Source organism: Urocampus carinirostris, chromosome 18 (genome assembly GCF_059441175.1).
Source record: "Urocampus carinirostris isolate Australia breed hairy pipefish chromosome 18, RoL_Ucar_1.0, whole genome shotgun sequence".
Lineage (NCBI taxonomy): Eukaryota > Metazoa > Chordata > Actinopteri > Syngnathiformes > Syngnathidae > Urocampus > Urocampus carinirostris.
The window spans coordinates 14,696,674-14,721,648 of NC_142366.1; the positions used below are offsets into that span (position 1 = coordinate 14,696,674).

The following is a 24,975-nucleotide window of genomic DNA, read 5'->3' on the forward strand; positions in this document are numbered from 1 at the left end:
CATAAACCTTTTAAGACAGAATTTTCTGAAAATATTTTTAAAATTCCTGTCTGCATTATGGTTGAATTATAACTGTAAAAGTTATAAATGGCAATTTTTTCATTTATTGTTTTGTCGATGGATTCAGACTGCCAAGAAACATGGCAAAGGCAACATGTTCAAGCATTTTCAACCACTTCACTCAAAATTGAAGCATTTGCCTGACCTTGAAAACACAACATTAAAATAAAATCATTTTCAAGGATTTCAGGTATCCGTACTAACCCTGATGTTAGAGTCACACGCCCACCTAAGAAATGTATGTCATCACTCAGGAACTTAATAACCACCATTATTTATTATAATTCTCATAACACACTTACATGAATATACAACAAGTAATACGTGATTTCTAATTCAGCAAGAAATTCCAATAATTTCAGGAATTGCAAGATTGCAATTACCAAAGTCAAAAAACATAGCTGTATTGTTCTTTCGGCAGTTTTATGACCAATCTCAATCCATAGAGGTATTCCATTAATGCAAAGGATAAGTCATTAATCATAACAGTTTTTTTTTTTTTTTACAATTTGATGTAATGTTAAATCCATTAGAAATTATAAAATAAATCCAGAAATCCCAAATAATTTAATAATTTCAGTCTTTATGTTTGTGATCCTTTTGAATTGTAATATTTTCTTTCACACAACTCTATCAATTAAAAATAGATCTGTCTTACTCTGCGCCGCCGTGGTGGCTTGATCAGCCTCCGTCTGTTCGTTCTCTGCCACGCAGAACTCGGAACCGTTTTCCGGATCGGGGCTCTCGTAGACGGGCCGGCGCTCCCCGGGAGACGAGCGACTGCTGCCCCCGCCTCCGTTGTCCTGCGGGGCCGGCGTGCAAGGCGAGGACGGGGTGGACGGGGCGGTGATGCTCGGTGTGGTGGGTGTGGCGAGGGGACCATTAGCCTCTCGGATGGGGGTCTTCAGCGTTTGAGGGGAGTCCGGTTCCGTTTGCTGCCGGTGCCGCTCTCGTTCCAGCTGTTTGGCTTCCTGCAACTTGACGACGGGACGCAGAAGGAAGGGGGAACATAAAAGCGTTTAAAAAATAATAAAAATAAAAATAAAAAAGTACACACACATGCACAGAAAGGACAAAAAAAGGAAGTTTATAGCAATGATCAATTACTGTATTTTCCGTACTATAAGGCGGACCGGATTATAAGGACCAACTCAAAAAAATAGTCTTCTGTGATATTTTTTTCATACATTAGGCGCACTAGACTATTAGACGCATGGAATTTAAACTACTGTAAGGCCTAAAGCTGCACACACACATAAAAAAAGTGCCGTGCGTACATAAGCATAGACTGATCAGTCAAAATATATCACTGATCACAATTGCGTAACTTTTAATGCAACTGCAATCAAACCCAGGTTATAGTGGGGTTTTTAAGGGTTATTGTTCTATCTTCGTTATTCATTATCCATTATCCGTTATCGGTCAGTTCATAATACGCTACAAAACCTAGGTGCCGGGACACTTACTCTCAGCCAAAATGCCAAGCTAAGGTCCTAGCCCTAAGGCCTTGCTGCGATAAAACCCAGGTTATAGTGCGCCATATTCCATCCACTAGACCACAAGTGATGCAGATGACATATAAAAAAGCACCAGTCTTAAAGCATCATCACATGATTCTAAGTCACGGTGCCAAATTGTTGATATTATTGGACTGGGCCGCAAGAATATTGTCAGATATTAGACGGATTAGTAGTACAGCCGACTTGCAAAGTCTTTACGAAGCGCAAGAGATTCTGAACTGAATGACAATAAGGGCATTGTAGGAAGATCAAGGGATGGTGTAATTGTCACTTGTGCAGTCCTTAGAGACATCTTTTTATTAAGGGCTGTACAAAAAATGTGACTTGACTTGACCTGGAAGTGAGTCGGTCGTTCTGAACTGAATGAGGAGAACGGCATAGAGGGAAGTAATTTTGTCATCCTGAAAAATATAAATAAATGTATGGCCGCACATTTTCAAACATTTGTCACTTACTTGATTCTTGGTTTGAGCAAAAAAAAAAGTGAAACAACATTTTGGCTACTCTAACAAATCTGGTAGCGTAACTAAAAATAGTATGATAATGAGATAAGACCTAAAGCCTTTTCATGTGTAGTCTGTATCCTTAGGAGTTTAATGGACAGGAACCAGTGTATTGCACGCTGTGATTTGGGGTTGATTTCCGTTGAACTCAAACTTAAGTAATTGTGAACATTCATAGATGTCCTAGGTGTTAAGGTTTGATCCCGGTTTCCACCATTGCTATGCAATTTTAGTCAGTGATAAAATGTATCTACTGATCAATACTTGCACAAATATGGTAAAGCATTTCAAATTCTGTCCGCATATGAGGCGCACCAATCAATACGGCTCACGTTCAAATCTCTGGCCAATATGTGTTTTATGGGTGCGCCTTATAGTTTGGAAAATACAGTAATAACATTTTGAATGTCAAGTTCCTACTTTACACTGGTCATGTTTGTATTCCATTTTTATATAATAATTAAACTGTCATTATTAATATGTCAAAATGAATGACATCATTCCAGCGGTCTTTTAAAAGTAATTAAAAAAAACAAAGAGCACAAGCAGTGGACATTCCTTTAGCCAAGCTTCAAAGACAGCCCGTGATGCGTTCAAGTGCACTACAATATTTCCATTCCCGAAGGTAAAAAAAACGCAAAACCGATGAAGGGAGTGAGTCACGAGCACACAAAACGATGGCGATTGATGGCCTTTTGCAGGATCACAATTCACGTAATGCTTTCTGTCAGGTCTTTTTCCTTAAACCTTTTCAAAATGTCAGATGCCGAGTGAAATTAACGTCTTGATTGACGCCATTACCATCGAGCGCGGACACCTCAGAAGTGGCACAGACAAACTAAGCTCATTATTTAAATGCCAGATTGAAGAAGGTTAGAAAAAAAAAAAAACATATTCCCTGTATAACTGTGGCTCTTTTTATTTATATATAGCTCAACCGTAAAAATATAATTGAAATTGCCAAAGACGAGCTAAGAAAACTAGCAACAGCTAACCATGCAGTTCGGAACATTCAATTAATATATTCAACCTAAATTGTGTCTTTATTCGTAATCCAATTTATTGGCAAGGAAACCCCTGACTCAGGGATGGGCTGATTTGAACCTTGCCTTACCTACTGGTTTCATAGCTTTTCCTCCATATAAACACCTGATTCCAACGAGCGGGATTGTTATCATGCTTCTGTAGCTGATGAGCTAATAATTTGAATCAGCCATGTTGGAGGCGAAAGCAAACCCCAAAACTGTGGTTTTCAAGCTTCTGTTGCTGCCGAGCTGATTATTTGAATCGTTATGAGCTAATCATTTGAATTACCCGTGTCGAGAGAGAAGCCCTCCAAAATTGCTGTAATCGGGTTCTGTGGTTGATGATTTTAATCAGCAGAGTCAGAGGAAGAGAAACGTCAGAAACTGTCATCATCGAGCTTCTGTAGCTGATGAGCTGATCATTTAAATCATGATGAGCTGATCATTTGAATCAGCCATGTCAGAGGAGAGAACCCCCGAAACTGACGTTATCAAGATTCTGTACTCGATGAGCTGATCATTTCAGTCAGCACTGTCTAAGGAGAGAAACCTCTGGTAGTGTCACTCTTAATTTCTTCCCGTTTCAAATATTCTTACGGGGATTTAAGTCCTGTTCTTTTAGGTAATAAACATAAAACTGGCACAAGCGATGGAGTGAGTTCACAGAACAAACACGATGCAGTTCAAACATGGCAAATGGGATGGGCAGTGGAGGAGGAGGGGGTTGAAGGGAAGAGGAAACACAAAAGATTTGCACAAAATTTGGAGACTTTGTGGTACAGGCAAGTGGAGAGAAAGGGAAGAGAGGAGGAAAGAAAAGTTGACGGCAGTCCTGCACGCTTTGGTTTTACCTGGCGGTCACGCTTTCTGGAGGCCAGAGACCAAGATAGCTTGTGATTTGTAAGCTATGTGTCCCGCAGGGAGGGGGGGAGGTGAGGAGGAGGGGGAGTGGGGAAAAGTGTCATTCAAAAAGAAAAAAAATGCCATTAGAGCAAGGCAACACCTAAAATGTCCGACCGACAGTGGATGACACCAGGGAGTGTTTGTGGGAGCGAGAGGTGTGAGGAAAGGAGGTATAGACCCATTTCCAGCCTACATCTTCACAGGATCACCACATGTTGCATGCGCATTGTTGACCCAAAACAGCGGAAGTAGCAGTACGAGTTTGAATGGAGCAAGAGAAGATTTATATGTTGAGTTGCATTTATAGTCACATTTTACAAAACACAACGTTCCCGTGTGTACGGGTGCACAAATTGCAATTCCCAGAGGAAACAGGCTTTTCAAAAAGCACCGCAGCAGCCAGTGTCTGCAAGCCATTGAAATGACTGACTTAACCAAGGGCATAATTAGACATGTTCGCGGACATTTTCATATCGGTTACGTTATTGTGGTGATCTTGATTTACTTAAATGCGGAATGCCTTAGTAGGTGTAAAAATGATAGCTGTTGGGGAAATGTGTTTGCTACGAGGGCCTACTATAAACTAAGTTACAAAATACAGGGTGTTTCAGAAAATGTGATATCCTTTGAATATGAATACTAAATCATTATAATAAATATTTAAATATCCCTATACATACCCACAATGAGTTATTTTGTATAGAAAAAGAAAAACAATAGTAATCTGCTGGAGACTCTTACCCAAGATGTTTTTTTGGCAGGAGGTGTATCACTGATCTGGCGTATACCATGTCTCAGGCAATGCGCACAATGATCATTTTCTGAAATTGTTTACATTATCCACATGCTCATTTAATTTTGGAAGAATAAATCTTCAACATAAATGCTTTTGAATTTAATTTACATTATTAATGTACTTTGTGATATTTATAGTTCAAACGATATAACATTTTTGAAACACCCTGCATATATAATAATACATTATTTATATTGTTAATAATAATAATAATTATTAATTGTAATTATTATTATTGATCCCACCAACACTATTTAAGGTGGGTGCAAGCCAAGGAAAGTCAATTCAACTAATGTTTGACTTATGCGTGAACTAAGCAACCGTAAATATAACCTAGCCATCTGAGCCACCTTTATCGTCTATTTACCTTGCTGTCATTAAAAGGAATTGTACTCGTTACTTCCCCGATTTGGACCGGCATTGTATACGGGGCGAAAGCCACGCACGAAAAGGTTCACGGAGTGCCTTTTTGCTTGTTCAAGAAGTTACTATCTTCGATTCACGACCTTTTTCTGTCAATCGGCCGCTATAAACTGACATTTATATTCCCATGTTCTGCCTCAACAATGCGTGCGCAGCTAGGCTACGTCACACTTGTTTACAAACACTGAGTGAAGGTGTATTGAGATCGGGGACGTACTGCTTGGTTCTCCATGCGTGCGAAGATGACGTTGAGCATCTGTGTGAGCGTGGCCTTGGCGGTGGTCTGGTTGATGAGGTTCTTGCTGGCCAGGTAAATGTTGTAGCAGGTGCGCACTGCCTGCAAAACCGTGCCCTCATGGATCTCGATGTGCTGCGACGTCACTGCCGTCAGCAGGGCCTAAGAGGGCAGAGCATCAAACAGATGCAAAACAGACGGAAATTTCTCTCACTCACCTTTATGATCTGCAGCTGCACCCCTTCATCCGTTTGTGGGCCCTGAAAGCAGGCGCAAATGGTCTCGATGATGCGGTCAATGAGCCTTTTGCCCGGGGCGGTGCTGTCCGGGGCACTGCCCGTCAGGTGGCCATACGCTATCAGCTTCTAAAGCACAAAATAAACAAATAATAAACCGCAACCTCTCTGAAACGGCCAAGAAAGAGAGATAAATCAAAACGCTGACCTGTAAACAGTCGAGCGAGGTGATGACGATGCGCGGACATTTGGACTGGCATGCCAACTCGAATGGCAGGAAGTACTTGTCGGCTTCGATGAAATTGGACTTGGATTTGATTGGCGGTAAAGTGCCCGAACCCGATTTGCCGTCTCTGCTGGGCGGGCTAGAGCGGGAAATAAAAAAACAAAAGGAGGTGGGGCCATCAAGGAATTTGAGAACAATAGCTTGAACAATAGAAAATGGGTAAAAATATATTGTTTTTTTAAAAAAAAAAAAAGATTATTAGTACCGAATTCTCCGGACTGTAAGGCGCACCTAAAAACCCCATATTCAAAAGTGCTTCTTATAATCAGGTACGCTTTAAAGACCGGAGGGTTTTATTCCCAAATTGTTATTATGCAGCCTTAGCTCTTATAGTAGTTTTAATTTTATTCGCCTTATAGTCCAGTGCATATATATGTATGAAAACATCTTGAAGGTGTCCCTTATGATCCAGTTTGCCTTGAAGTCCAGAAAAAAACATTTATTCATCAAAATCATTATTATTATTTATCATTTTGATTTGTATCTTTTGTATTGGGTTTTCATTATTTTCATGCGATTATTATATTTAGATTTTCAGCATTTTAAATTTAATATTTTATCGTATTTATGAGTATTTTTGTTATTGGAATATATTATTCATTTATATTTTTTTCTAAATATTTTAATTTGAAATTGTATTATTCTATTTTAATTCTATTATGTTATTAAAATTTATTTTTACAAATTTAATTGTTATAGATGTGATTATTATTTATAATTATTATTGTTTTTATTATTTCTATTATGTCGTTATTCATGTCAGCGGCACGGCGGCTGGGTTAGCGCGCACCCCCACGGTGCGGAGATTCAGGATTCGATTCAATCATTTAATTCTCTGATAAATTAATTGATTGATTGATATTCCCCCTCCCACTGGTCATCATATGCAAGGTTACAAAACTTGACAATTGCGAGAGCAGAAGGAAAAAAAAGTGTTATACAGGAAAAAGCTGGAGCGTATCTTGGTCTTGTCCTCTTAACAACCGTAACACTTTTCACATTTTTCATGTCACGTAATCAGATTTTATGAAAATACATTTTGAGTATCATAAATCACATCTCATCATCACACAAGAGAAATAGTAAACAATTGCTATTTTTAAGTATTTCATTAGATTTACATTATCATTTCTTTATGATGATTATGTATTTATTTATTTACTTATTTTTGTGTCTTTTCGTGTTTGTATTCGTGCTCTTCAGTATACAGTTAGTTATTTATTTTCAATTGAATACAATCATTTACATTATCGCTTGAGATTCATAATAATAAAAACCGGAATTACAGGTAAGACATAGCTCAGGGGTGTTCAAACTGCAGCACAGCAGCCAGTCGGAGCTCGCTAATCATTCTTCAGAATATTCCAAATATGATTTTTGCTCACAACTGTTGCATTATTTTTATTTGTAAAATCTTGGTGATACTTACGAATTACATTTTGATTTTTAACTTGCCTCCCCCTTGGGTTCTGAGTGCTTGGAAATGTGCACTTAATCTATCTAAAGAGGCGAGTTCAGTAATCGCCACTCATGCTGACAAAGCATCTCCGAGGCCAGGATAAGCCACTAAACCCTTAAGTCGAATGACACCGCAAAGATGTTTTTTTTCCTCTCTGACGATTCTTCAAAGCCCACACTGGGCATTCTCTACCATTGCCGCCACACCCTGATGGGTGCAGACAAAGCGAGGGAGGGGGTCTTACTGTTTATATTCCGGCAGCATGACTTCAGACTGTTAAGTAGCTGCAAAACGCCGGGGAAGGGCATGGAAAAGTAAAACCAGAATTTGTACACCTTTTTCATGGCCAAATTCAAGGACTTTTTAAAGACTTTTAAAGCCAGTTTTTCAATTTCTCCAGTATCATTATAAGAAGAAATCCAGTGTGAATCATGTATTTTGCAGAGCCACAAATATATCTGCGATTTACAAATGCGATTTTTAGCTTGCATGTGCATTAATCAAGACATCTTTTTTCGATCTTGGGTATTTAACAAAAATATTATTTTTTGAGAAATCTCTCCCCATAATAATAATGTTGAATTAAAAATGACTAATATGTAGCTTAAGGTTTCAGTTGCAGGAAATTCTTCCCATGACAACTTACCACTGGGAAACACTACCTTTATTCTTTAGATGGCCCATAATACATCTCCATAATTGATATGATGCTTCATAGGACCGTGCCATACAAACTAATGCCAGCTGCCATTTAATCATGAGGGAAGAAGAAATGCAATGGAAGGCCACCAGAGTAGTGTCTGTGATATTTTTAAGCAGATGTGTCAAACATAGCAACAAATTTACCCATTAACAAGCACTTCACCCAAAATTCAAGCACTTTTTAACTCTTGAAAATACAACATTAATAATTCGAGCATTTTCAAGGACTTCAAGCACCTGCACAAACTCTTTATATTGTGATTTTATCTTTACCATTATCTAAAGGTGGGCCAGATTAAAAAGCTTGGCGGGCTGTAGTTAGCCTACATCTGCTTTAAAGTGAAAACGTGTAAGGCGGAGCTTTCGCTCTATGCAAGGAGTCTAATGTATAAGAATTGTAAAAAATAAATAAAAGGGATTCTACTTCACGGATTCCGCTTATCACGAAGCTTTTACAATAAACAAACGCCAGAGAGTAGTGTTATTGTCATTTTAAAGCAGACTTGTTCATACACGTGGCAACAATTTCAAGCATTTACAAGCCCTTCACCCTAATTCAATCACTTTTTAAATCTTTGAAAACAAAACATTAAAATTCAATCGTTTTTAAGGATTTCAAGCACCCGTACAAACCTTAAAGAGGAATACACAGCAGCTGTTTTTTCCTGCCGAGACTGATAAAATCCTGCTTCTTATTCGGTCTTTTATTTTTTTATCTATCTCGCAACTCCAACTACATCAAAATAACTTTTTATGTGACAATTATAACACAACGAGAAAGGAAATAACAACAATGTAGTAAGATGGGGAGTAGCTCAAAAAAGGAGAAGAAAGCCACAACAAAGCACACACTGTAGTGTGTTCTAGTAGCCTTTAGTTGAACTCAGCCAGGCACCTCCTTCCTCGCCTGCAAAATCAGCAAACACTCACCTTAGTTTTTCTGACTCCTGTTTGATTTCCTCTGAAAAAGAAGAAAACAAAAACAGAGTGTGAACTTTCGACAAAGTTTTCAATTATAATTGGCTGGAAAAACTGACATGAAAGATAGAAAGGGAGAAAAATCCGGAGGGAATGAAAAATACAGAACAAAAAATAGGCTTCGAAAAGACGGCTCAATTATTTCACTGCCATGAGGCCAAAGCTGCTTTTTAAGGATTTGGAAATTTCTTAGTTGGACTCCCATATGCACAGAACTAATATCTTATTAGCTCTTAATTCTAAATGTATAGGCATAGGCAACTACCGTATTTAAAAAAATAACTCATAGTTTGGGTGCGTGTTTTACACTCGGTTTTCCGGTCTGACCATAACCGCAAAATATTGGATGCAATAGGAATCAAACCCGGGGCGTGGGATGTAACCACCGCATCCTTATCACTAGACCACCAGTGATATACATGACATACAAAAGGCTTTAGGTTATATCTCAATATCACACTATTTTTCACACTTTTTCACAGTAGCAGAAACAAATGTTAGGAAATGGAGAAAATAGAAAGTTGTCCTGAAAGATATAAATAAACGCAAAGAAACACAACGAGGGAAAAAACTCTATGGTGTATCTGACAATGACTCGAACTTTGAAAGACATGAAATAAATACAATGTAAAATAGAGGTTGTTATTAAGGGCTGCAGCTAACGATTATATTGTTAATCGATTAATCGGTCGATTGTTCTTTTAATTAATCGATTAATCAGATTTTTCAAAAGACTTTTTTGATTTCCTCCTATATTATAATATTGAAGTTATGGACGGATAGAAAAAATAGTGGACAACACAGCAGAATGTTCTATGATATAAAACAATACAAATCCCATGTCTTTTCCGACCACCTTATCCAAACCATCATATTACATTAATTAGACTTGTCACACAAAACAAAAAACGCACTGCAATAAATTATTTTTTTATGTGTAGCAAGATTTGTATCCGCCAAAAAAATATCAAAAATGTAAACCCACTTTTAAAACTATCGTCAACAAATTTTGGTTTTTTAGGTAATTTTTGAATATGATCAACATTCCCAATGTGCAAATGATATAAAATATGCTTAAAAGGCTTCCCTTTGTGTTGAGATGAACATGTCATCATTATTAGTTTTCTTAATAACTTAATGTATTTTATTATCAACCACTTCAAGGTGTCCACTGCCCAAAGATAGCTGGGATGGGCTCCAGCAACCCCGCGACCCCACTGAGGAAGAGCGGTGCATATAATGAATGGGTATTTTATTTATCTAACTATTTTCATGATTTTTTTGTATTTTTCGTATTTCTGCAGTATGTTTTGCTCTCTTAGTAACTTTGTAGTGTTTGTCTGTTTAATGCCAATTTTGTCTGTAATGATGCAATGTTCAATAAAAATGATTTAAAAAAAAAACTTTAAAAAACCAAAACTTTAATAGAAACAGTCTCTACCTCACACGAATGTAAAATGGTACACACGAATGTAAAATGGTACTCACGTACATGCTGTCTGCACTATGTTTGTTCACTGCTCAAAACAGACACAGCACAAAAAACCTGAAAACTTGTGCCAACACTACCTCATACGAATATAATGGTACTAATGTCTATGTTCTTGCACATGTCGACTGCACTACGTTTACTGCTCACCTTGCACAATGTCTGACCATTTCCTTTTTTCTGCACTATGTTGTCTATGTTTGCACCAATGCATATGCTGACTATTTTTTGCACTATGATGACTTTGCACCAAATGCAATATTCACGACAACACTGTATGTAACATCCCACATGCCGACATTTCTTGTGTAAATACCATGTAAATTATAACTATAGCCTTATCCCCCTTGTTTTATAACCTTATCTTCTCTGTTCCTTTATCTTCTTGGCTCATACCTCATTGTGAATGTGTAAAACTGGAGTGTCATGCCCAATTTCGTTGTCACAATATGTTAACCCATTTTGTAACAATGACAATAAAGGTATATTCTATTCTATTCTATTCTATTCAAGACGCCCTCTGTCGGACAAAAGTGGTACTACAACTTCACAGAGATCCAAAATACTTATTTGCATTCATTAACGTGCTTAACGGCTCATAAATTGTGCAACACAATGAATCAATGAGGTAATAAGTTGCCAGCGTTTTAATAGTCAATTTTAATCAATTTTATGGATTTGTTGTAGCACCCCTATTGTTAACATTGTCAGTAAATAATTTTAACCATGGCCAGACATTTCAACAATGTTTGTCAATGCTTAGTTTGAGCTGAGAAAAAGTGAAACAAAATTTTGTACCGATTTCTAATAAAATATTAGTTGCCGCGTTATACATGAGTGTGCTTAATACACAAGAAATGCTGTAATTAAATTAATGTCATTTTAAAAAGCATCCTTTCTAAAATTGACCAGATAATTCTGGCTTTTATTTTTAAAACAAATTAATATCATTAACCATTCAAGGAAACGGACTCAAAATGAATTATTCGTGTCTTGTTTTCCAAGAGATTTATTTGTTTATTCCAGAAACAAAAAAAATGTATACAGAGGGGTTCATCTCAAATAAACATATATATGTCATATATTCTTTATCCTTTACAAAAAGAAACAACATTGTTTACAGTTATGAATGCAGTGATCAAGCATGAATTTTTTTTATATTTCTGTGTAATCGTACTGCAGTGGTTAGCAGAGTCCCCTAATGAGTAAAGGATTCCTAGTTCAATACCAGGTGGAAACATTAGTTAGCCTGGAGAGAGATGGGCGCCACTAGACTGTACTTGCCCAAGACACACCACAGGAAATGATAATCGTAGTGGGGATTTTATATTTGAGCCAGATCGTTCAGATTTACAGATTTGTAAATGTAACCTCTGTTTATAAGCATTTATGAGGCCAGCAATTGCGCTGAATTAATTTTATTTTATTTATTTCAATCTAAAAGAGGAATTATCTCTGAATCTGAATACTTCACTTGGAACAGTAGCTCCCTGTGGTTTTTATTGTTAAATCCCATAGGCTCTCCCAAAGCCACTCCCACACGGGCCTCTGGTCTTTGTCATGTGACGTCATTAAAGTCACGACATATATTATTTGCGCCGTTATCATTTTCAATGGTTTGTTTTGGCGCTTTTTCCCGCCAGTGTCTACCACTTACAGTACAGCTATCGATCTGCTTGTTACTGACTGCGGCCGCCACTCTTGCTAAGGTTACACATCTCAAATTTTGATTTGGCACTTCCCTGTCAAGGGGAAGCTTTATATAGATGAACAATTCTTGATCGCATGTCTTCAGACAACTATAGAAATACATGTTTAGGAGGCTTCCATTTCTCTTTAAGGCTCCTTAGGCAAAGGGTTTATTTACTCATTCCTCCCCCTCCTGTCAAAAAAATCTAACAAATGAATCATTTTTGTTGTCTGGCCTAGCCGCTCGGCTAAGCCTATGACTCAAAGGTTTCCTAACCATGGTTTAGGAAGTAAGAGTTTGTAATCGGAAAATATCCGGCAAGAATAGACTTGGAAAAAAAGAGATTACACATTGTTTAATGTCAACATAGGGGGGAGCCACGGGCACCCAACCGATCCGACCCCCGACATTTCCATTGTCTGAGCCGAAAGCAAAGGTCGCTCGATAGTAATTACATTTGGGGAGGCCGCACTCGAAGTTCGTGGCCCCAAAGTGCAGCGCCAAAGTGCACACCTTAGCCCCAAAGCACGAACTTTGGTATTGAAATGTGTTACTCAAGTAAAAGTACAGTTCCTTCAGAGTAATATCACTCATGTAGAAATAAATATTAGTCATCTAAAAAGTGCATGCTGTGCAGATCCCCCACAAAGAAAAAAAAAAAAATCGCAAGAGAGAAGCTCAGTCCGTCACAGCTTAATGATTGACATTTTATGCCCGAACATGGGCCGAAATTCTGATCTTACCACTCGTACTATCACAAAACACGATTCTGAGTCCTGTGGTTAAGCTTGAGCAGTTATTTTATTATTTTAAGCAGACATTGACATCATTAACAACAAACAAAGCAAAATAAGTGAGGAAATAGTGTAATACGTTCCTCATCATGAAAGCATAATTATGAATTCACAAGCCGTCTTAGGACTGAGGGAGGCCTGACACGACACAAGATGATGTATAATGAATGAAAGGATCCACTTGGAAATACAAAGCATTTATAAATATATCCGGCAACATCTTAAGGAAAGATAAAAGGATGATTTATGCGTTGAGAGAACGAGCACAGGCCCTGGCATGAGTGCGATCTCATTTTCGGGATCGGGGGCCACCTTTGGGATTGCAAAGAGCTAAAGGGTGTGTACTTGGCAGGAGCGAAGAGGAAAAATAATAAAAAATAACATTTAAAAAAGTCTTGATCTGAGAAAACAGATCCAATGTGGTGGTTATTGAATAATTTATTTTGGAACTGATTCAAAATCACTGGAATATATGTATGAAGCGCAAGTAGGTATTATATAAAGACCCCTAGTTGTGTAAAATTACTCAACTCATTTTATTAAAAACACTATTGAATCAAATAATGTAAAAATATATGTACAATCTCAAACATGATTTTATTGAAGAGCCTCACATTTTTCTCCACCGTTTCTTTCTCTAGCCACTCAGTTAGCCACTTGACTGCAGTCTATGGCTTGCCACTATTGTTATTGTTCGCCACATTGTGTAAATAAATCTTGCTTTGTCCAGCGGCCATCAAACTTCACTTGTTCTGACCAACTCCAGCTATTCACTCTTTTCAGCTGATCCGAGTGTATCCAGCACGTGCAGTCTTTCGTTGTCACTCCGAAGAATGAAATTAAAATTTTTGCAGAATTGAACACACATGCTTTAAATACTTTCTAAGGTACAGCAACCTCTGGTGGATAATTATTGCACACAGTCACTTTAAAGACAAAAAAAGAACATTTAGGTTCCTATATAAAACCCAAATAAATCCCCCCAAAATGATAGAAATATAAATACAGATTAATAATAATTGATTTACACAGATTGATTAACAGATGTACGGACGACCGACTTTTATAGATGAGGCAGCAGGACTCCCATTAATGTTTTGTAATTAACGGTCTGGTGCTCATAATGTGTGCATACGCTGCAGTAATAATACAACCACGCAGGGAAGGGAATTTTCCCTTAATGGCCAGCAAGGAATAATTTGTATTTGCATATCCGCCAACTTTAAACGTATACTAGGCGGCATCTTGGCTGGTCAAAAAAAAATTTGGTCAAAACATTAGTGACACCAACCTGCAATGTCACGAGTGTAGGGAGAAGAAAGTGCGTTACCGTAGCAAATGCCTGTCGGCTGACATTTTGGTATTCCGAGATAAAGGTCAGGTTGGGAGTGCGGACGAGAATGTTGCACTCTTGCCTTGCCCGAACTTTTCACTCATGATTGTTACTTTAGGTACAGCTCTAAATTCAACGAGAGCGCAGAGATGTCTCAGAGTCCCGGGAGTGGAAGGAGATTATGTAAGTTACTCACTATTCTGGGTCATGCGAGCGTCCTTTTATATGTACGCATTTTCCCCCTCATGCATTACTGCTGTAGTGCTGCTCAGTGCTCAACTCTCACATTCTAGTTACATTGCACTAAATTGTCTTCATCAGCCTTCATTTTAGTTTCCATCGATAATCATATCATTAAATATGATCTACGGAATATAAACCTTGCAGAGTATATTAGAGTCTGAGGGAGGAGCTAACAGCAATGTATTGGGCATAAAGCCCCAATTTATCATCTTAGTTTGATTGAAATGACTCCTTATTCATTCTATTTGCCAGTTTAACCACACCAGAAGAACAACAACATACTGCGGGGCCTGATTGATGATGACATTTCTATCAAAGAGATGTTTATTACCTCTAATGTATTTTTTTATCCAAACAATATAAACACCACAATCACAGTACACCCTTGGATATGGCATCTCCCACAATGTTTGCCCTATACAGTGTGGAAGAAGATGGGGTTTTTGGCCCCTGTTTAAGGCATCCTCCATCCTACACGACATCAGCAAAAAATTATTTCCCGTGTCAAAAAACCTTGTCACCACTCCCTCGTATGACGAGTTATGTCTCCAAGATGCCCATCTCCTTTTGATTGTCGTCATATAAGATGATGGTTTGCGTCACAAAAATGCTGATATGCTGGAGGAACTCCCACAATGGTTTTGTCTGTATTCATTCGGTTCAGAATCTTGCGTTTTTTTCTAAAGACATTGGGAGTCTGTGATACACTACTGAATTTTTTTCTACTGTATTTGCTATGGGTCTTAAGGCTTGCAATCATGTTAAAGGGGAGGCAAAAATATGATAACCATGGGGACGAAGCTTACAATTATCAAGAAAAATGAAGCGGACACACATATCCGTAATCATTGGACGACCGGGACTATTATTGAAAATTAGAAGGCGATTAAAGCAAGGATCTTCCATGTTATTGACAATCTTTGCAAGTGGAAGCTTTAAGATCATTAATTTTTAATACGCTTTTACAGTCTCCTACCCCTTCAGCATCCACCTGCTACTTAAATCAGCCAGCTCATGTCACGTCACAAAAAGGGAAATAGAATGTCCTTTTTTTCACTCAACATCCATATGTTGGAGTTATTTAATCATATGCATATGCATTGCACATAAGTACTACTTACTATATATTGTTTGCTTATTTGTATATTTTTATCTGGGGTATTGTGGGTTCAAAATGTATTACCTAATTACTACGTGTTTCTCTCCCCACTAGAAGGCCATTTTACTTTGTGACCCCCACCTCAGAAAAGTTGAATGCTGTATCCTAGGGGCACGATGTACTTAAATATCCCTGCAAGAAGATATTACAACCATGCAGCACAACCATAGTGCAAACTTTTTCCCTCACGGTCATTTGATATCCTCATGCAGGTGGCTGCTCCATGAGATGCTCTCATTGTGTCCACCCCTAGCATCATATTACCCCACCTTGCCTGGACAGAAACCTTGTTTGTCCAAATCAGCCTGCTTCATAAATAATTCCACTTTTTTGCATGATTCAAATACAAGCACTTCTTATTTTTATCAGGGGGAAATTGTGATTATTAATATGTATAGGCTGGAAAATAGGGAAATACGCTTGAGAAAAGCTAGCGTGCATGGGTATAATCTAAACCGGAAATGGTATTTTGTACCTTTCAAAATAAGAGATCAAACCTTTGGAAAAAAAGATGAGAAGCTTGTTTAAATGAGTTATAAAAGTGATTACCAGTATGCCAGTGATATTAAATTATTTTGTAATCTGATATAAGTCGCTCAGCAAAGTTATAACAACGTAGCGACTTGAGGATTTACTTTTATGTTTACGCCTAACCGGAACTCATTACGTCTCCATTCGAAAGAGATATTGTCCTAGCTTAAAAGGTGCTCTGACAGCTGTCACCTTTCGCTTTACTTTGTATAATGAAAATAATGAAATGGTGAAAAACGTGGCACCACAAATATGACGTTAAAATCTTTGAAAAACGCATAATAAACACAGAAGACACAAACGAGAGAGGGCGACGAGTGTAACAGGAACACACGCCGACACAACGCTCTTTTATGGCCTTGGCGGATAAACTGCTTGTATTAAAATGTGAAACGAAGGGAAAGCTTTTAAACCATTTTACGGGAAATGTGTTTATTGAAGAGTCTGCGGGAGAGAACAACACAACAAAAAATGTCGCTCTTTACACCATTTCCGCGTTGACTATCAGATAAACACAAGCTTCCATGCAAGTCACCTACAAGACAAAATGGCGTTTTTCAACGTTTTTCTTTTCTTGGTTAAACTTCTGCAACGAGAGAGCCAGTTTGAATGTCCAGTGGGGGTTTTGTTTAAAATCTTAATCAGGAAAAATGAGAGAAGTAATGGGGGAGGCAGAGGAGGTGGGGGTGTAGAAAACAAGACAACTTACCGAGTGCCACTTCGCAGGCTTTACGCAGCTGGGAGTGGTGGGCTTTTTTCACCTCCTTATCGGCTAAAATTTTCTCCAAAGCTCTGGTGAGGAACATGTTTTTCGTCTTTTTGCCTTCAAACATGACGCACCGGAATTCGGGGCGCGGTGTGACTGTCTCAGGAGAGGAGAGAGGTGATGGTGGTGGAAGGGGGAGAGGGGGGCGAGGATGTTCTCGCCAATAAAATAACGGCTTTCCCTCACTAACAAGGTGAGGCTCGAGAAAAAAAAGAAAACAAAATAAAAAAAGGAGAGAGGGGTGAAAAGACAACACACAAAAAGGTGGGGTTCAATCCCTTTCGTTGGCCATCAACGACCTGTCTCCTGCGCCATGTTGGAGCGGAAATGACGTCACAGTGAAGCAGCGGCCGCGGAGGCAGGGAACTAGCATTGATGCTACTAGCTACATTTCACTGTCCCCAAAAGACACAAGATATACAGTACATGTGTTAGAATATGTTTAGAATGTGTGTATTTGAATAAAAGAATAAACCAGATTCGAAACAAATAAAATTGTTTTGTCTGTCAACATAGATCATGCTAAAAATGCTATCATGCATGCTTGTGTTTACTATATATATATATATATATATATATATATATATATACATATATATATATATATATATATATATATATATATATATATATATATATATATATATATATATATATATATATATATATATATGTGCTATGATTCTTGAAAAAAATACACAAAAAACATATACGTTTTGAAAACATTTTTGTCATCTAAATAAATATTTAAACCTAGTGAAAAGTACGATTAAATAAATATATCTGTCAGCAACGTTTATGTTAAATGCTAACATGCTTGTTTCTGTTCATCAAAATAGATTTTATGCTGTAATTTTAGCAAAAAAGTAGAATTTAATTATTGTTATCATGAATGTAAATGCATACGGAATAATCTATTTTGTTTTTCAATGCTGTTCATGCTAAAAATGCTAACATGCTCGCTTGTGCATGTCACATTTTTTTTGCTATGATTTTAGCACCCCCCCCACCCCAAAACACAAATATATACAAGATGAATATTACAAATATTTTTTGTCACATAACTGAATATCTAAACCCAGTGGAAGGACTGAATAAATTAATGTATCCGTCAATACTGTTTATGCCTAAATGCTAGCATGTTAGCTTGTGTTGATACAAATATTTTTCATGCAATAAATTTAGCAAAAAGACACACAACTATAGAGTGTACCGGTATGTATTAAATATATCTTTACCATGTCGTTCAATAGAATAATAAAACAGATTTGAAACACTGAATCATTTATTTGTCATTGATGTGCATGCTAAAATGCTAACATTCTGGCTTGTGTCTTTCATTTTTTTTTGTTATTATTCAGTTCATCCCACTTTCTGTTTGTGTATGCAAAAATCATATACGTGTGTGGTGAACCCTAAAAAAAATATGGAATATAACAGGGTTTCCCCACTTGGACCTGTCAATTGGCATTCATTTCAGGGAGGGTTTTGTGCAGTACATCCTGGAAAACGCTACACATTACAACAAAAATATGTGACCAGAAATGAGTTGTTTGTGTTTTTTTATTGGTGTACCCGATTTCAGGAAGGAAACCTGTGGAGCGTGTGAGCAAGTAAAATCAACAAACTATATATAAATCAGTTGTTGTAGATCCTACTGTAATCTATTTTTTTGATGTTGTCTGTCTTGAAGTTTGCCAAAGAGGGTTGGTTGGTTGGTGGGGTGGCTCTCCAGTTAGTCAACCAGAGAAAAAGAGGTGGAGTCATTTACCTTCTTGTTGTGCGGTCAAAAACTGCAAGGAACACAACTGGTTCCCCCCTCATGTTCCTCCTGGACATCTAAACTCCTGCCTCACCCGCAAAGCCACCAGAACAGCAGATGACCCCACCTACGCGTCTCACAGCCATTTCAACCTGCTGCCGTCAGGGAAAAGACTGCGGAGTCTCCGAGTCAGAACCAGCAGGCTCAAAGATAGCTTTTTGGATCAGGCTGGCAGACCTCTGATTTCTCTCCCTGCTCTACCGCCTCCCTATTTTGTGCATTCTGCCAAATTGAAGCACAACTGCACTATTTAGATTCCAGCATAGATTGCACATGGTGTAGTTTTAAACCATACATATTTTTAGATTTTTCAAAAATCTTTTTATATTCCTACTTTTTTACCTAATTGTTATTTGTATTTGTGTCTTATTCATTGCATGTTTGCACGCAGGATGAGAGGAAGTATGGTAATTTCATCTTTGCTGTATGTTGTGCATATAGCCTATTTGACAATAAAGTTCCAATAAAGTGACCTAGAGACAGCTATACAGGCCTTAATAAGTTTAGGGTTAGATTATTGCAATGAACTTTGTGTTGGCGTCTCCAAGTCGTATATCAGTCGCCTTCAACTTGTGCAGAACGCTCTTTTACCAACACCAGCAGACATGCACATATCTCTCCTATTCTTAAATCCATTCATTGGCTCCCTGTCCTTTTTAGAATTGACCTTCAACTTTCAATGTTCATTTTTAAAGCTCTTAATTGTTTTTCCACATTACATTTATCTGGGCTTTGAACTATTTGCAGTCCTGGTAGAGTTTTGAGGTCCAAGGACCAACGTGAGCAGGAAGTGCCTAAGTCAAAATATAAACGCTGGGGTGCCTGGCCTTTTCTGTTGCTGTCTCCAGGCTCTGGAATTAGCTACCGGTCGAGTTGAGTCTTATTTCAGACCTGGGCCTTTTTAAAACCAGACTAAACAAACTTCTTCAGGATGGCTTTTAATAAACAGTAGTGACACTTATTCATTTATTTTTTATACTGTGTATTTATTGTTTTTATTGACTTTTATTGTTTTTATTTTTATTTTTCGTTTGGTTTTTACTTGGTTCTCTGTTATCACTGTAAGGCACTGAAGTACACCGAAAGGATTGTTGTAAAGGGCTGTATAAATAAAATACATTTACACTTAAAGTCGACAATGAAAAACTGTACAATGAAATTGTAGCAGGAGTGAACGAGATACTAAATAGAAAATTAAAAGTGTAAAAGAGTGGTGGCAGTTTGATTGTGAATGGGATCTGAGTGAACCATGAACAAAGGACAGGGTCCAGGAAATAAACCCAATTTTGGCATTGGCAAGCCCTTTTTGACATTAATACTCACTGCACTCACCTGTGCCCGCTCGTTTGGCGCCAGCTGCTGCTGCTTACCTGATTGGTTCCCCCTCCTATTTAAGCTCAGTGCTCTCAGTTGCCTTTTGTCAGTCCGTCAGCGAACCTCTGCTTACGCAAGGCAAGCACTTTGACTCTGACTCCCGTCGGTCCCATTTTTTTCATCAGTATACTACTCGTCTGTTCTTGATTCCCCGTTTGTCTCCGGCTACGATCCGTTTTTGACCACGACCACATTCTGATCTCCCGTCCCGGCTAACGAGCCTTTTTTGACCACCGACCACGCTCTGATCCCCCGCTCCGGCTATTGACACGTTTTTCACGTTCGACCATGCTACGATCTCCCACTCCGGGAGATTCACTTCCGCATTCCGAACACGCTCCGATCCCGTGAGCGGCTCGCTTCCCTCGACCAGCGAACACCAGATCGCTGGTGTTTGTTTCCTCGATATCCAAATAATCTTTTGTGTGAAGCGTTACGCGATTGGGTCTACCATTTGCTCTGGTTCTGACACTTTTAGCACATTGATAATACAATATCTAATATCTAAATCTAATTCAAATGTTCAGATTTTCTCACATGTATTCAAATAACTGAAAATAATTTAATGTACTCATTATATGATGTTATTAAAGTGCAACATTTAAAAAAATGTTAATTCTGTGCTATTTCTAGCTTTAGCATCAGGAAAGTATCACTCTAACGACTTAGGTACTTTTTTTTTGAATTCGTTTGAAAGTAAAAAAAAAATTAATAAGGAAATACAGATGATGTTTGTCTGCAATTATTTTTAATTCTTCTCAAAAATATCAAAAACAGCACCATACAGATCAAACCTTTCTGTGTGGAGTTTGCATGTTCTCCCCGTGGTTGCGTGGGTTTCTTACGGGCACTCCGTTTTCCTCCCACATTCCAAAAACATGAATGTCAGGTTAATTGGCCGGTCCAAATTGTCCCTGGGTGTGAATGAGCGAGTGAGTGTGCCCTGCGACTTGTTGGCAACCAGTTCAGGGTGTCCCCTGCCCACTGCCCGAAGATAGCTGGGATGGGCTCCAGCACCACCGCAACCCTAGTGAGGATAAGCGGTGCAGATAATGAATGAATAATCACACACTATTAAAATATCACAATGTTTTTATGATCCAAACCCGAGGGAATAATTACAGGGAACAATTAAGAAAAACAAAAAAAACACACTCAGTGCATTCATATATACGGGAACGTCTCGTTCTCCGTGTGACATTTCTTGAGCAAGCCCGCCGCAATGGCCTTGACGGCCCTGGTGGTCTCAGTGCACGTGGGGTTTATGAGGGACTCTGGCAGCAGGAAACCGAAGTAGCCCGTATCCCGCAACTCGAAGGCAAACGCGTACGGGATCCCGTTTCTGTAGGCCCAATCTATAGAACTGCCCGAGCTGACGTCTACGAGATGGAGAAAAAGATTACTGCCTATTTTTTTTTAAAGTATCAACACTACCCTTCAAAGGTTTGGGGTTACCCACACAATCTTTTGCATTATATAAAAAAGTCACACTTTTATTTATCAAATTAATTTTTCCATGTCTGTTAATTTTGCCCATATTAATCTATTCCATTTGTTGGCCAGTCTCAAAGACTACAAATAAGTTATACCTACTGAATAATATTTTTTTCATTTTAATGTTTTTATCCCTGTCATGATTACTGATTTAACTCACCTGTGCCCACTCATTTGGCGCCAACCGCCGCGGGTTCTGATTGGCTCCCTGACACTATTTGAACCCAGTCCTGTAAGTTCCCTGTTGTCAGTCCGTCTCAGAACCTCAGTGTATACTAGGCAAGCCTTTTTTCGACCCTGACTCCCACCCATCCTGTTTTTGCTCCCGTCTGTCTCCGGCTATGACCTGCTTTGATCCTGACCACGTCTGCTGTCCCGTCCCGGCTTACGACATCTTTATGTCCCCGACTATGTCTACTCTCCGTTCTGGCTTACGACTCGTTTCCGACCCAAACCACGCCATGCTCTCCAGGTCCCCGCAACCGACCCGTTTTTCTGTCCCTGACATCGCCATCGCTCGCAACGGAAGATCCATTTCCGTGTTCGGCTCACAATCCGAGTGCGAGAGCAACTTGCTTCCCGCATCCAGCAAACACCGGATCGTGGGCGCAGCCCTTCCTCTCTCCTTCAATAAAACTTGTGAGAAACTTAACGCAATTGGGTCCTGTTTCCGTTCTGGTCCTGACAATCCCGGGTATTGTGATATGTTCCCACTGATCCATCAATGCTTACCTTCAGCCCTTTTTTTTATCAGTGTAACCCCAGCATTTTACAATAAATTATTTTAAGGATGCACCTTATAATGCTGTGCGCCTTATTGTGTGGAAACCACCGTATATATCATTGAGTTGCTTAGTTTGTGGTGTGCACGCCATACAGATGTCGCTCCAACATCAGACAAATACTCTTTTGTAATGTAACAAAATAATACATATAAAATCTTTTTTTTAAATGTGTGTATACATTGACAGGGAATTACTTTTCCTTTGCCCATCCGGGTTGTGACACAGGTAAAACAAGTGCTGGAATTAAGCAGTTCTGTTTAAGGTTTTGTCAAGAATATTCTGTGCACAATTGATCAACAGAACAAAGTTGTTTGTTTGACAAATGCATAGTTCAAATGGCCAAGAATCACTTTTATACAAGGAGGGCGGGTTCTGCAGTAGCTCAGGAGGTAGAGCGCTTGTCTTGGGATCAAGGGATCCCAGTTCGAATCCCGGGTTGTCCGTGTTACATGTCGAAGTGTCCTTGGGTAAGACACTGAACCCCTAATACCCCCCATAAGCAGGTTAGCGCCTTACATGGCTGCAAGGCCGCTATTGGGAAATGTGGAGCACATTGTGAAGTGCTTTGGGAAGTCATTGACTTGAAAAGCGCTGTATAAATGCAGATCATTTCATTTTCATTTCATTGATTTCTCAGAACAAGAATAGACTCTCGAGTTCTCTGTTTCTGTCTATTCTGAAAGTTTAATCACACCCACAAACTCCAGATACTCAACCAGCTCGAAGGAAGATCAGTTCTATAGCTTCTGTTTTCAGCCATGCACAAGGGTTTTCTAATCATCCGTTCAACGTTAGCCTTTTTATGCAATTAGACAATACAATGTACTATTTAGAAGCGGGAATGCTGGGTGCTGGAAATGGGCATCTATACATCTATATAGAGATTGTATTAAAACGCAGGTATTCGCAGTAAAATAGTCATTGACCACGTTAACAATGTAAGGGTTGAATTTTTGATTAGTTTCAGTGCTTTTCCTTTAAAAATAACGACACAAAACCTTTGAATGGTTTTGCATGTATACTCACACAGTGTTGTAGAAGCAGGTCCATATCTATATTTGACTCCATAAGCTGAGTACAGAGCCGTCACTGCATTATGAGCTGCTGACTCCTGCAAAAATATATTTTGAATAATAATAATTCACATCACAGGTTGTTATGACTTAGAATGGAGGAATGAATTTGAAGAAGACACTACAGAAGCCTGAAGTTCTGAATAAGCGGGTGAAAACAGCGAATTGCTGGTTTAAATGGCTAACTTTAAATGTTAGCAAGAGAGGCTACTAAAAAGTCCGGCAAACATTTTGCAAGAGCAAATCATTAACTTCCAGTAGTCGGGACCATGAATAACGGAACTCAGCGAGGTTAACGATAGCGGTGAGCCATAGATTGCAGCCAAGTGGCTGATGTCAGTGGCTAGAGAATGAAACAGTGGAAATAAATTCATGCTTAAATCATAGGACGTTCATTTGCAAGACCAGTTGTAGGAGGTGACACTGCAAAGTAGGAGCAGTTAACGATAACAATAGCTAAAGAAGGAAACAGTGGGGAAAAAAGATGAAAAAGGCCAACTGTGGAACATAAGTGGTTAGACATCCATCCATCCACTTTCTGTGCTACAGTGGAAAAAAAGTTGAAGATGACCAGTTGTGGAAGTGACACTGAGGGATGAAGCAAGATTTATTTATCCAGAGCGGCTAACATTAACAATAGCGGCTAGCCAAATTGCCCACATGAGTGTTTACAAAAGGAAAAAGAGGAAAAAAGGCAGAAATGACAAGCAAGTGACACTGAATGACAAAGTAGGATCAGCAAACGATAACAATAGAGGCTAGCGACAAGCCATCGCCTGCAGCCAAGTGGCTGACATCTGTGACCAGAGAAGGAAACAGTGGAGAAAGCAGTCCTCACTTACCACGCAGTTAAAGTTGGGGATGGCGGCATACTTGTACGAGTACGGGTAGAGGAGCATTTGGGCGTATGCGTGCACGGAAATGTAAGCCTTGAGGCGTTTCTTGTGGCGACGGAGGAACTTGACCACAGCTTTTACTTCCGGCTCCGATTCCGGGTGGGGTCCGCAGTAGGTATCGTCGCAGGGGTGGGACGAAGCGCCCTCTTCTGCCGATCAGATGGATTTGTATCACTCAATCGATAAATAATTAACTTTTTTTTCAAACAGAAATGGATCCAAGTACTCTTCACTAATACAGTGTTAAGTGTTGACACGATTGGTAATTTAGATTAAAAAAAAATTAAGCCTCTAAAATGAAATTTTCTTAAACATTTAAAAAAAAAAAAAAATTGCAATAATTGATTGTTTTCCTAATTTATGTCAGACAATGTTAAAAAAAATTGATTTATGTCAGGAC

At 38.7% G+C, this 24,975-nt stretch overlaps 2 protein-coding genes across 4 annotated transcripts in view; both read right to left on the reverse strand.

Annotated features, from left to right (window-relative positions):
• The window catches only part of arfgef1 (ARF guanine nucleotide exchange factor 1), a 44,589-nt gene extending 27,123 nt beyond the window's left edge, over positions 1–17,466 (reverse strand). Inside the window, exons 1-7 of one of the 2 annotated variants that reach the window (XM_088322264.1) lie at positions 17,075–17,466; positions 9,079–9,109; positions 5,910–6,066; positions 5,684–5,830; positions 5,448–5,627; positions 3,960–4,013; positions 719–1,037 (exon numbers count right to left, since the gene is read on the reverse strand). In XM_088322264.1, the coding sequence (XP_088178390.1) occupies positions 719–1,037; positions 3,960–4,013; positions 5,448–5,627; positions 5,684–5,830; positions 5,910–6,066; positions 9,079–9,109; positions 17,075–17,198 (1,012 nt within the window). In that variant the 5' untranslated portion in view covers positions 17,199–17,466. The remainder of the gene's footprint in view (positions 1–718; positions 1,038–3,959; positions 4,014–5,447; positions 5,628–5,683; positions 5,831–5,909; positions 6,067–9,078; positions 9,110–17,074) is intronic. The other variant, XM_088322265.1, reaches the window with a different exon arrangement.
• A 3,935-nt stretch (positions 17,467–21,401) lies between these two features.
• Positions 21,402–24,975, reverse strand: part of cpa6 (carboxypeptidase A6) — a 28,123-nt gene continuing 24,549 nt past the window's right edge. For both annotated transcript variants that reach the window (XM_088322396.1, XM_088322395.1), the window contains exons 9-11: positions 24,522–24,724; positions 23,633–23,717; positions 21,402–21,706 (exon numbers count right to left, since the gene is read on the reverse strand). In XM_088322396.1, coding sequence (XP_088178522.1) covers positions 21,492–21,706; positions 23,633–23,717; positions 24,522–24,724 — 503 coding nt within the window. In that variant the 3' untranslated portion in view covers positions 21,402–21,491. The remainder of the gene's footprint in view (positions 21,707–23,632; positions 23,718–24,521; positions 24,725–24,975) is intronic.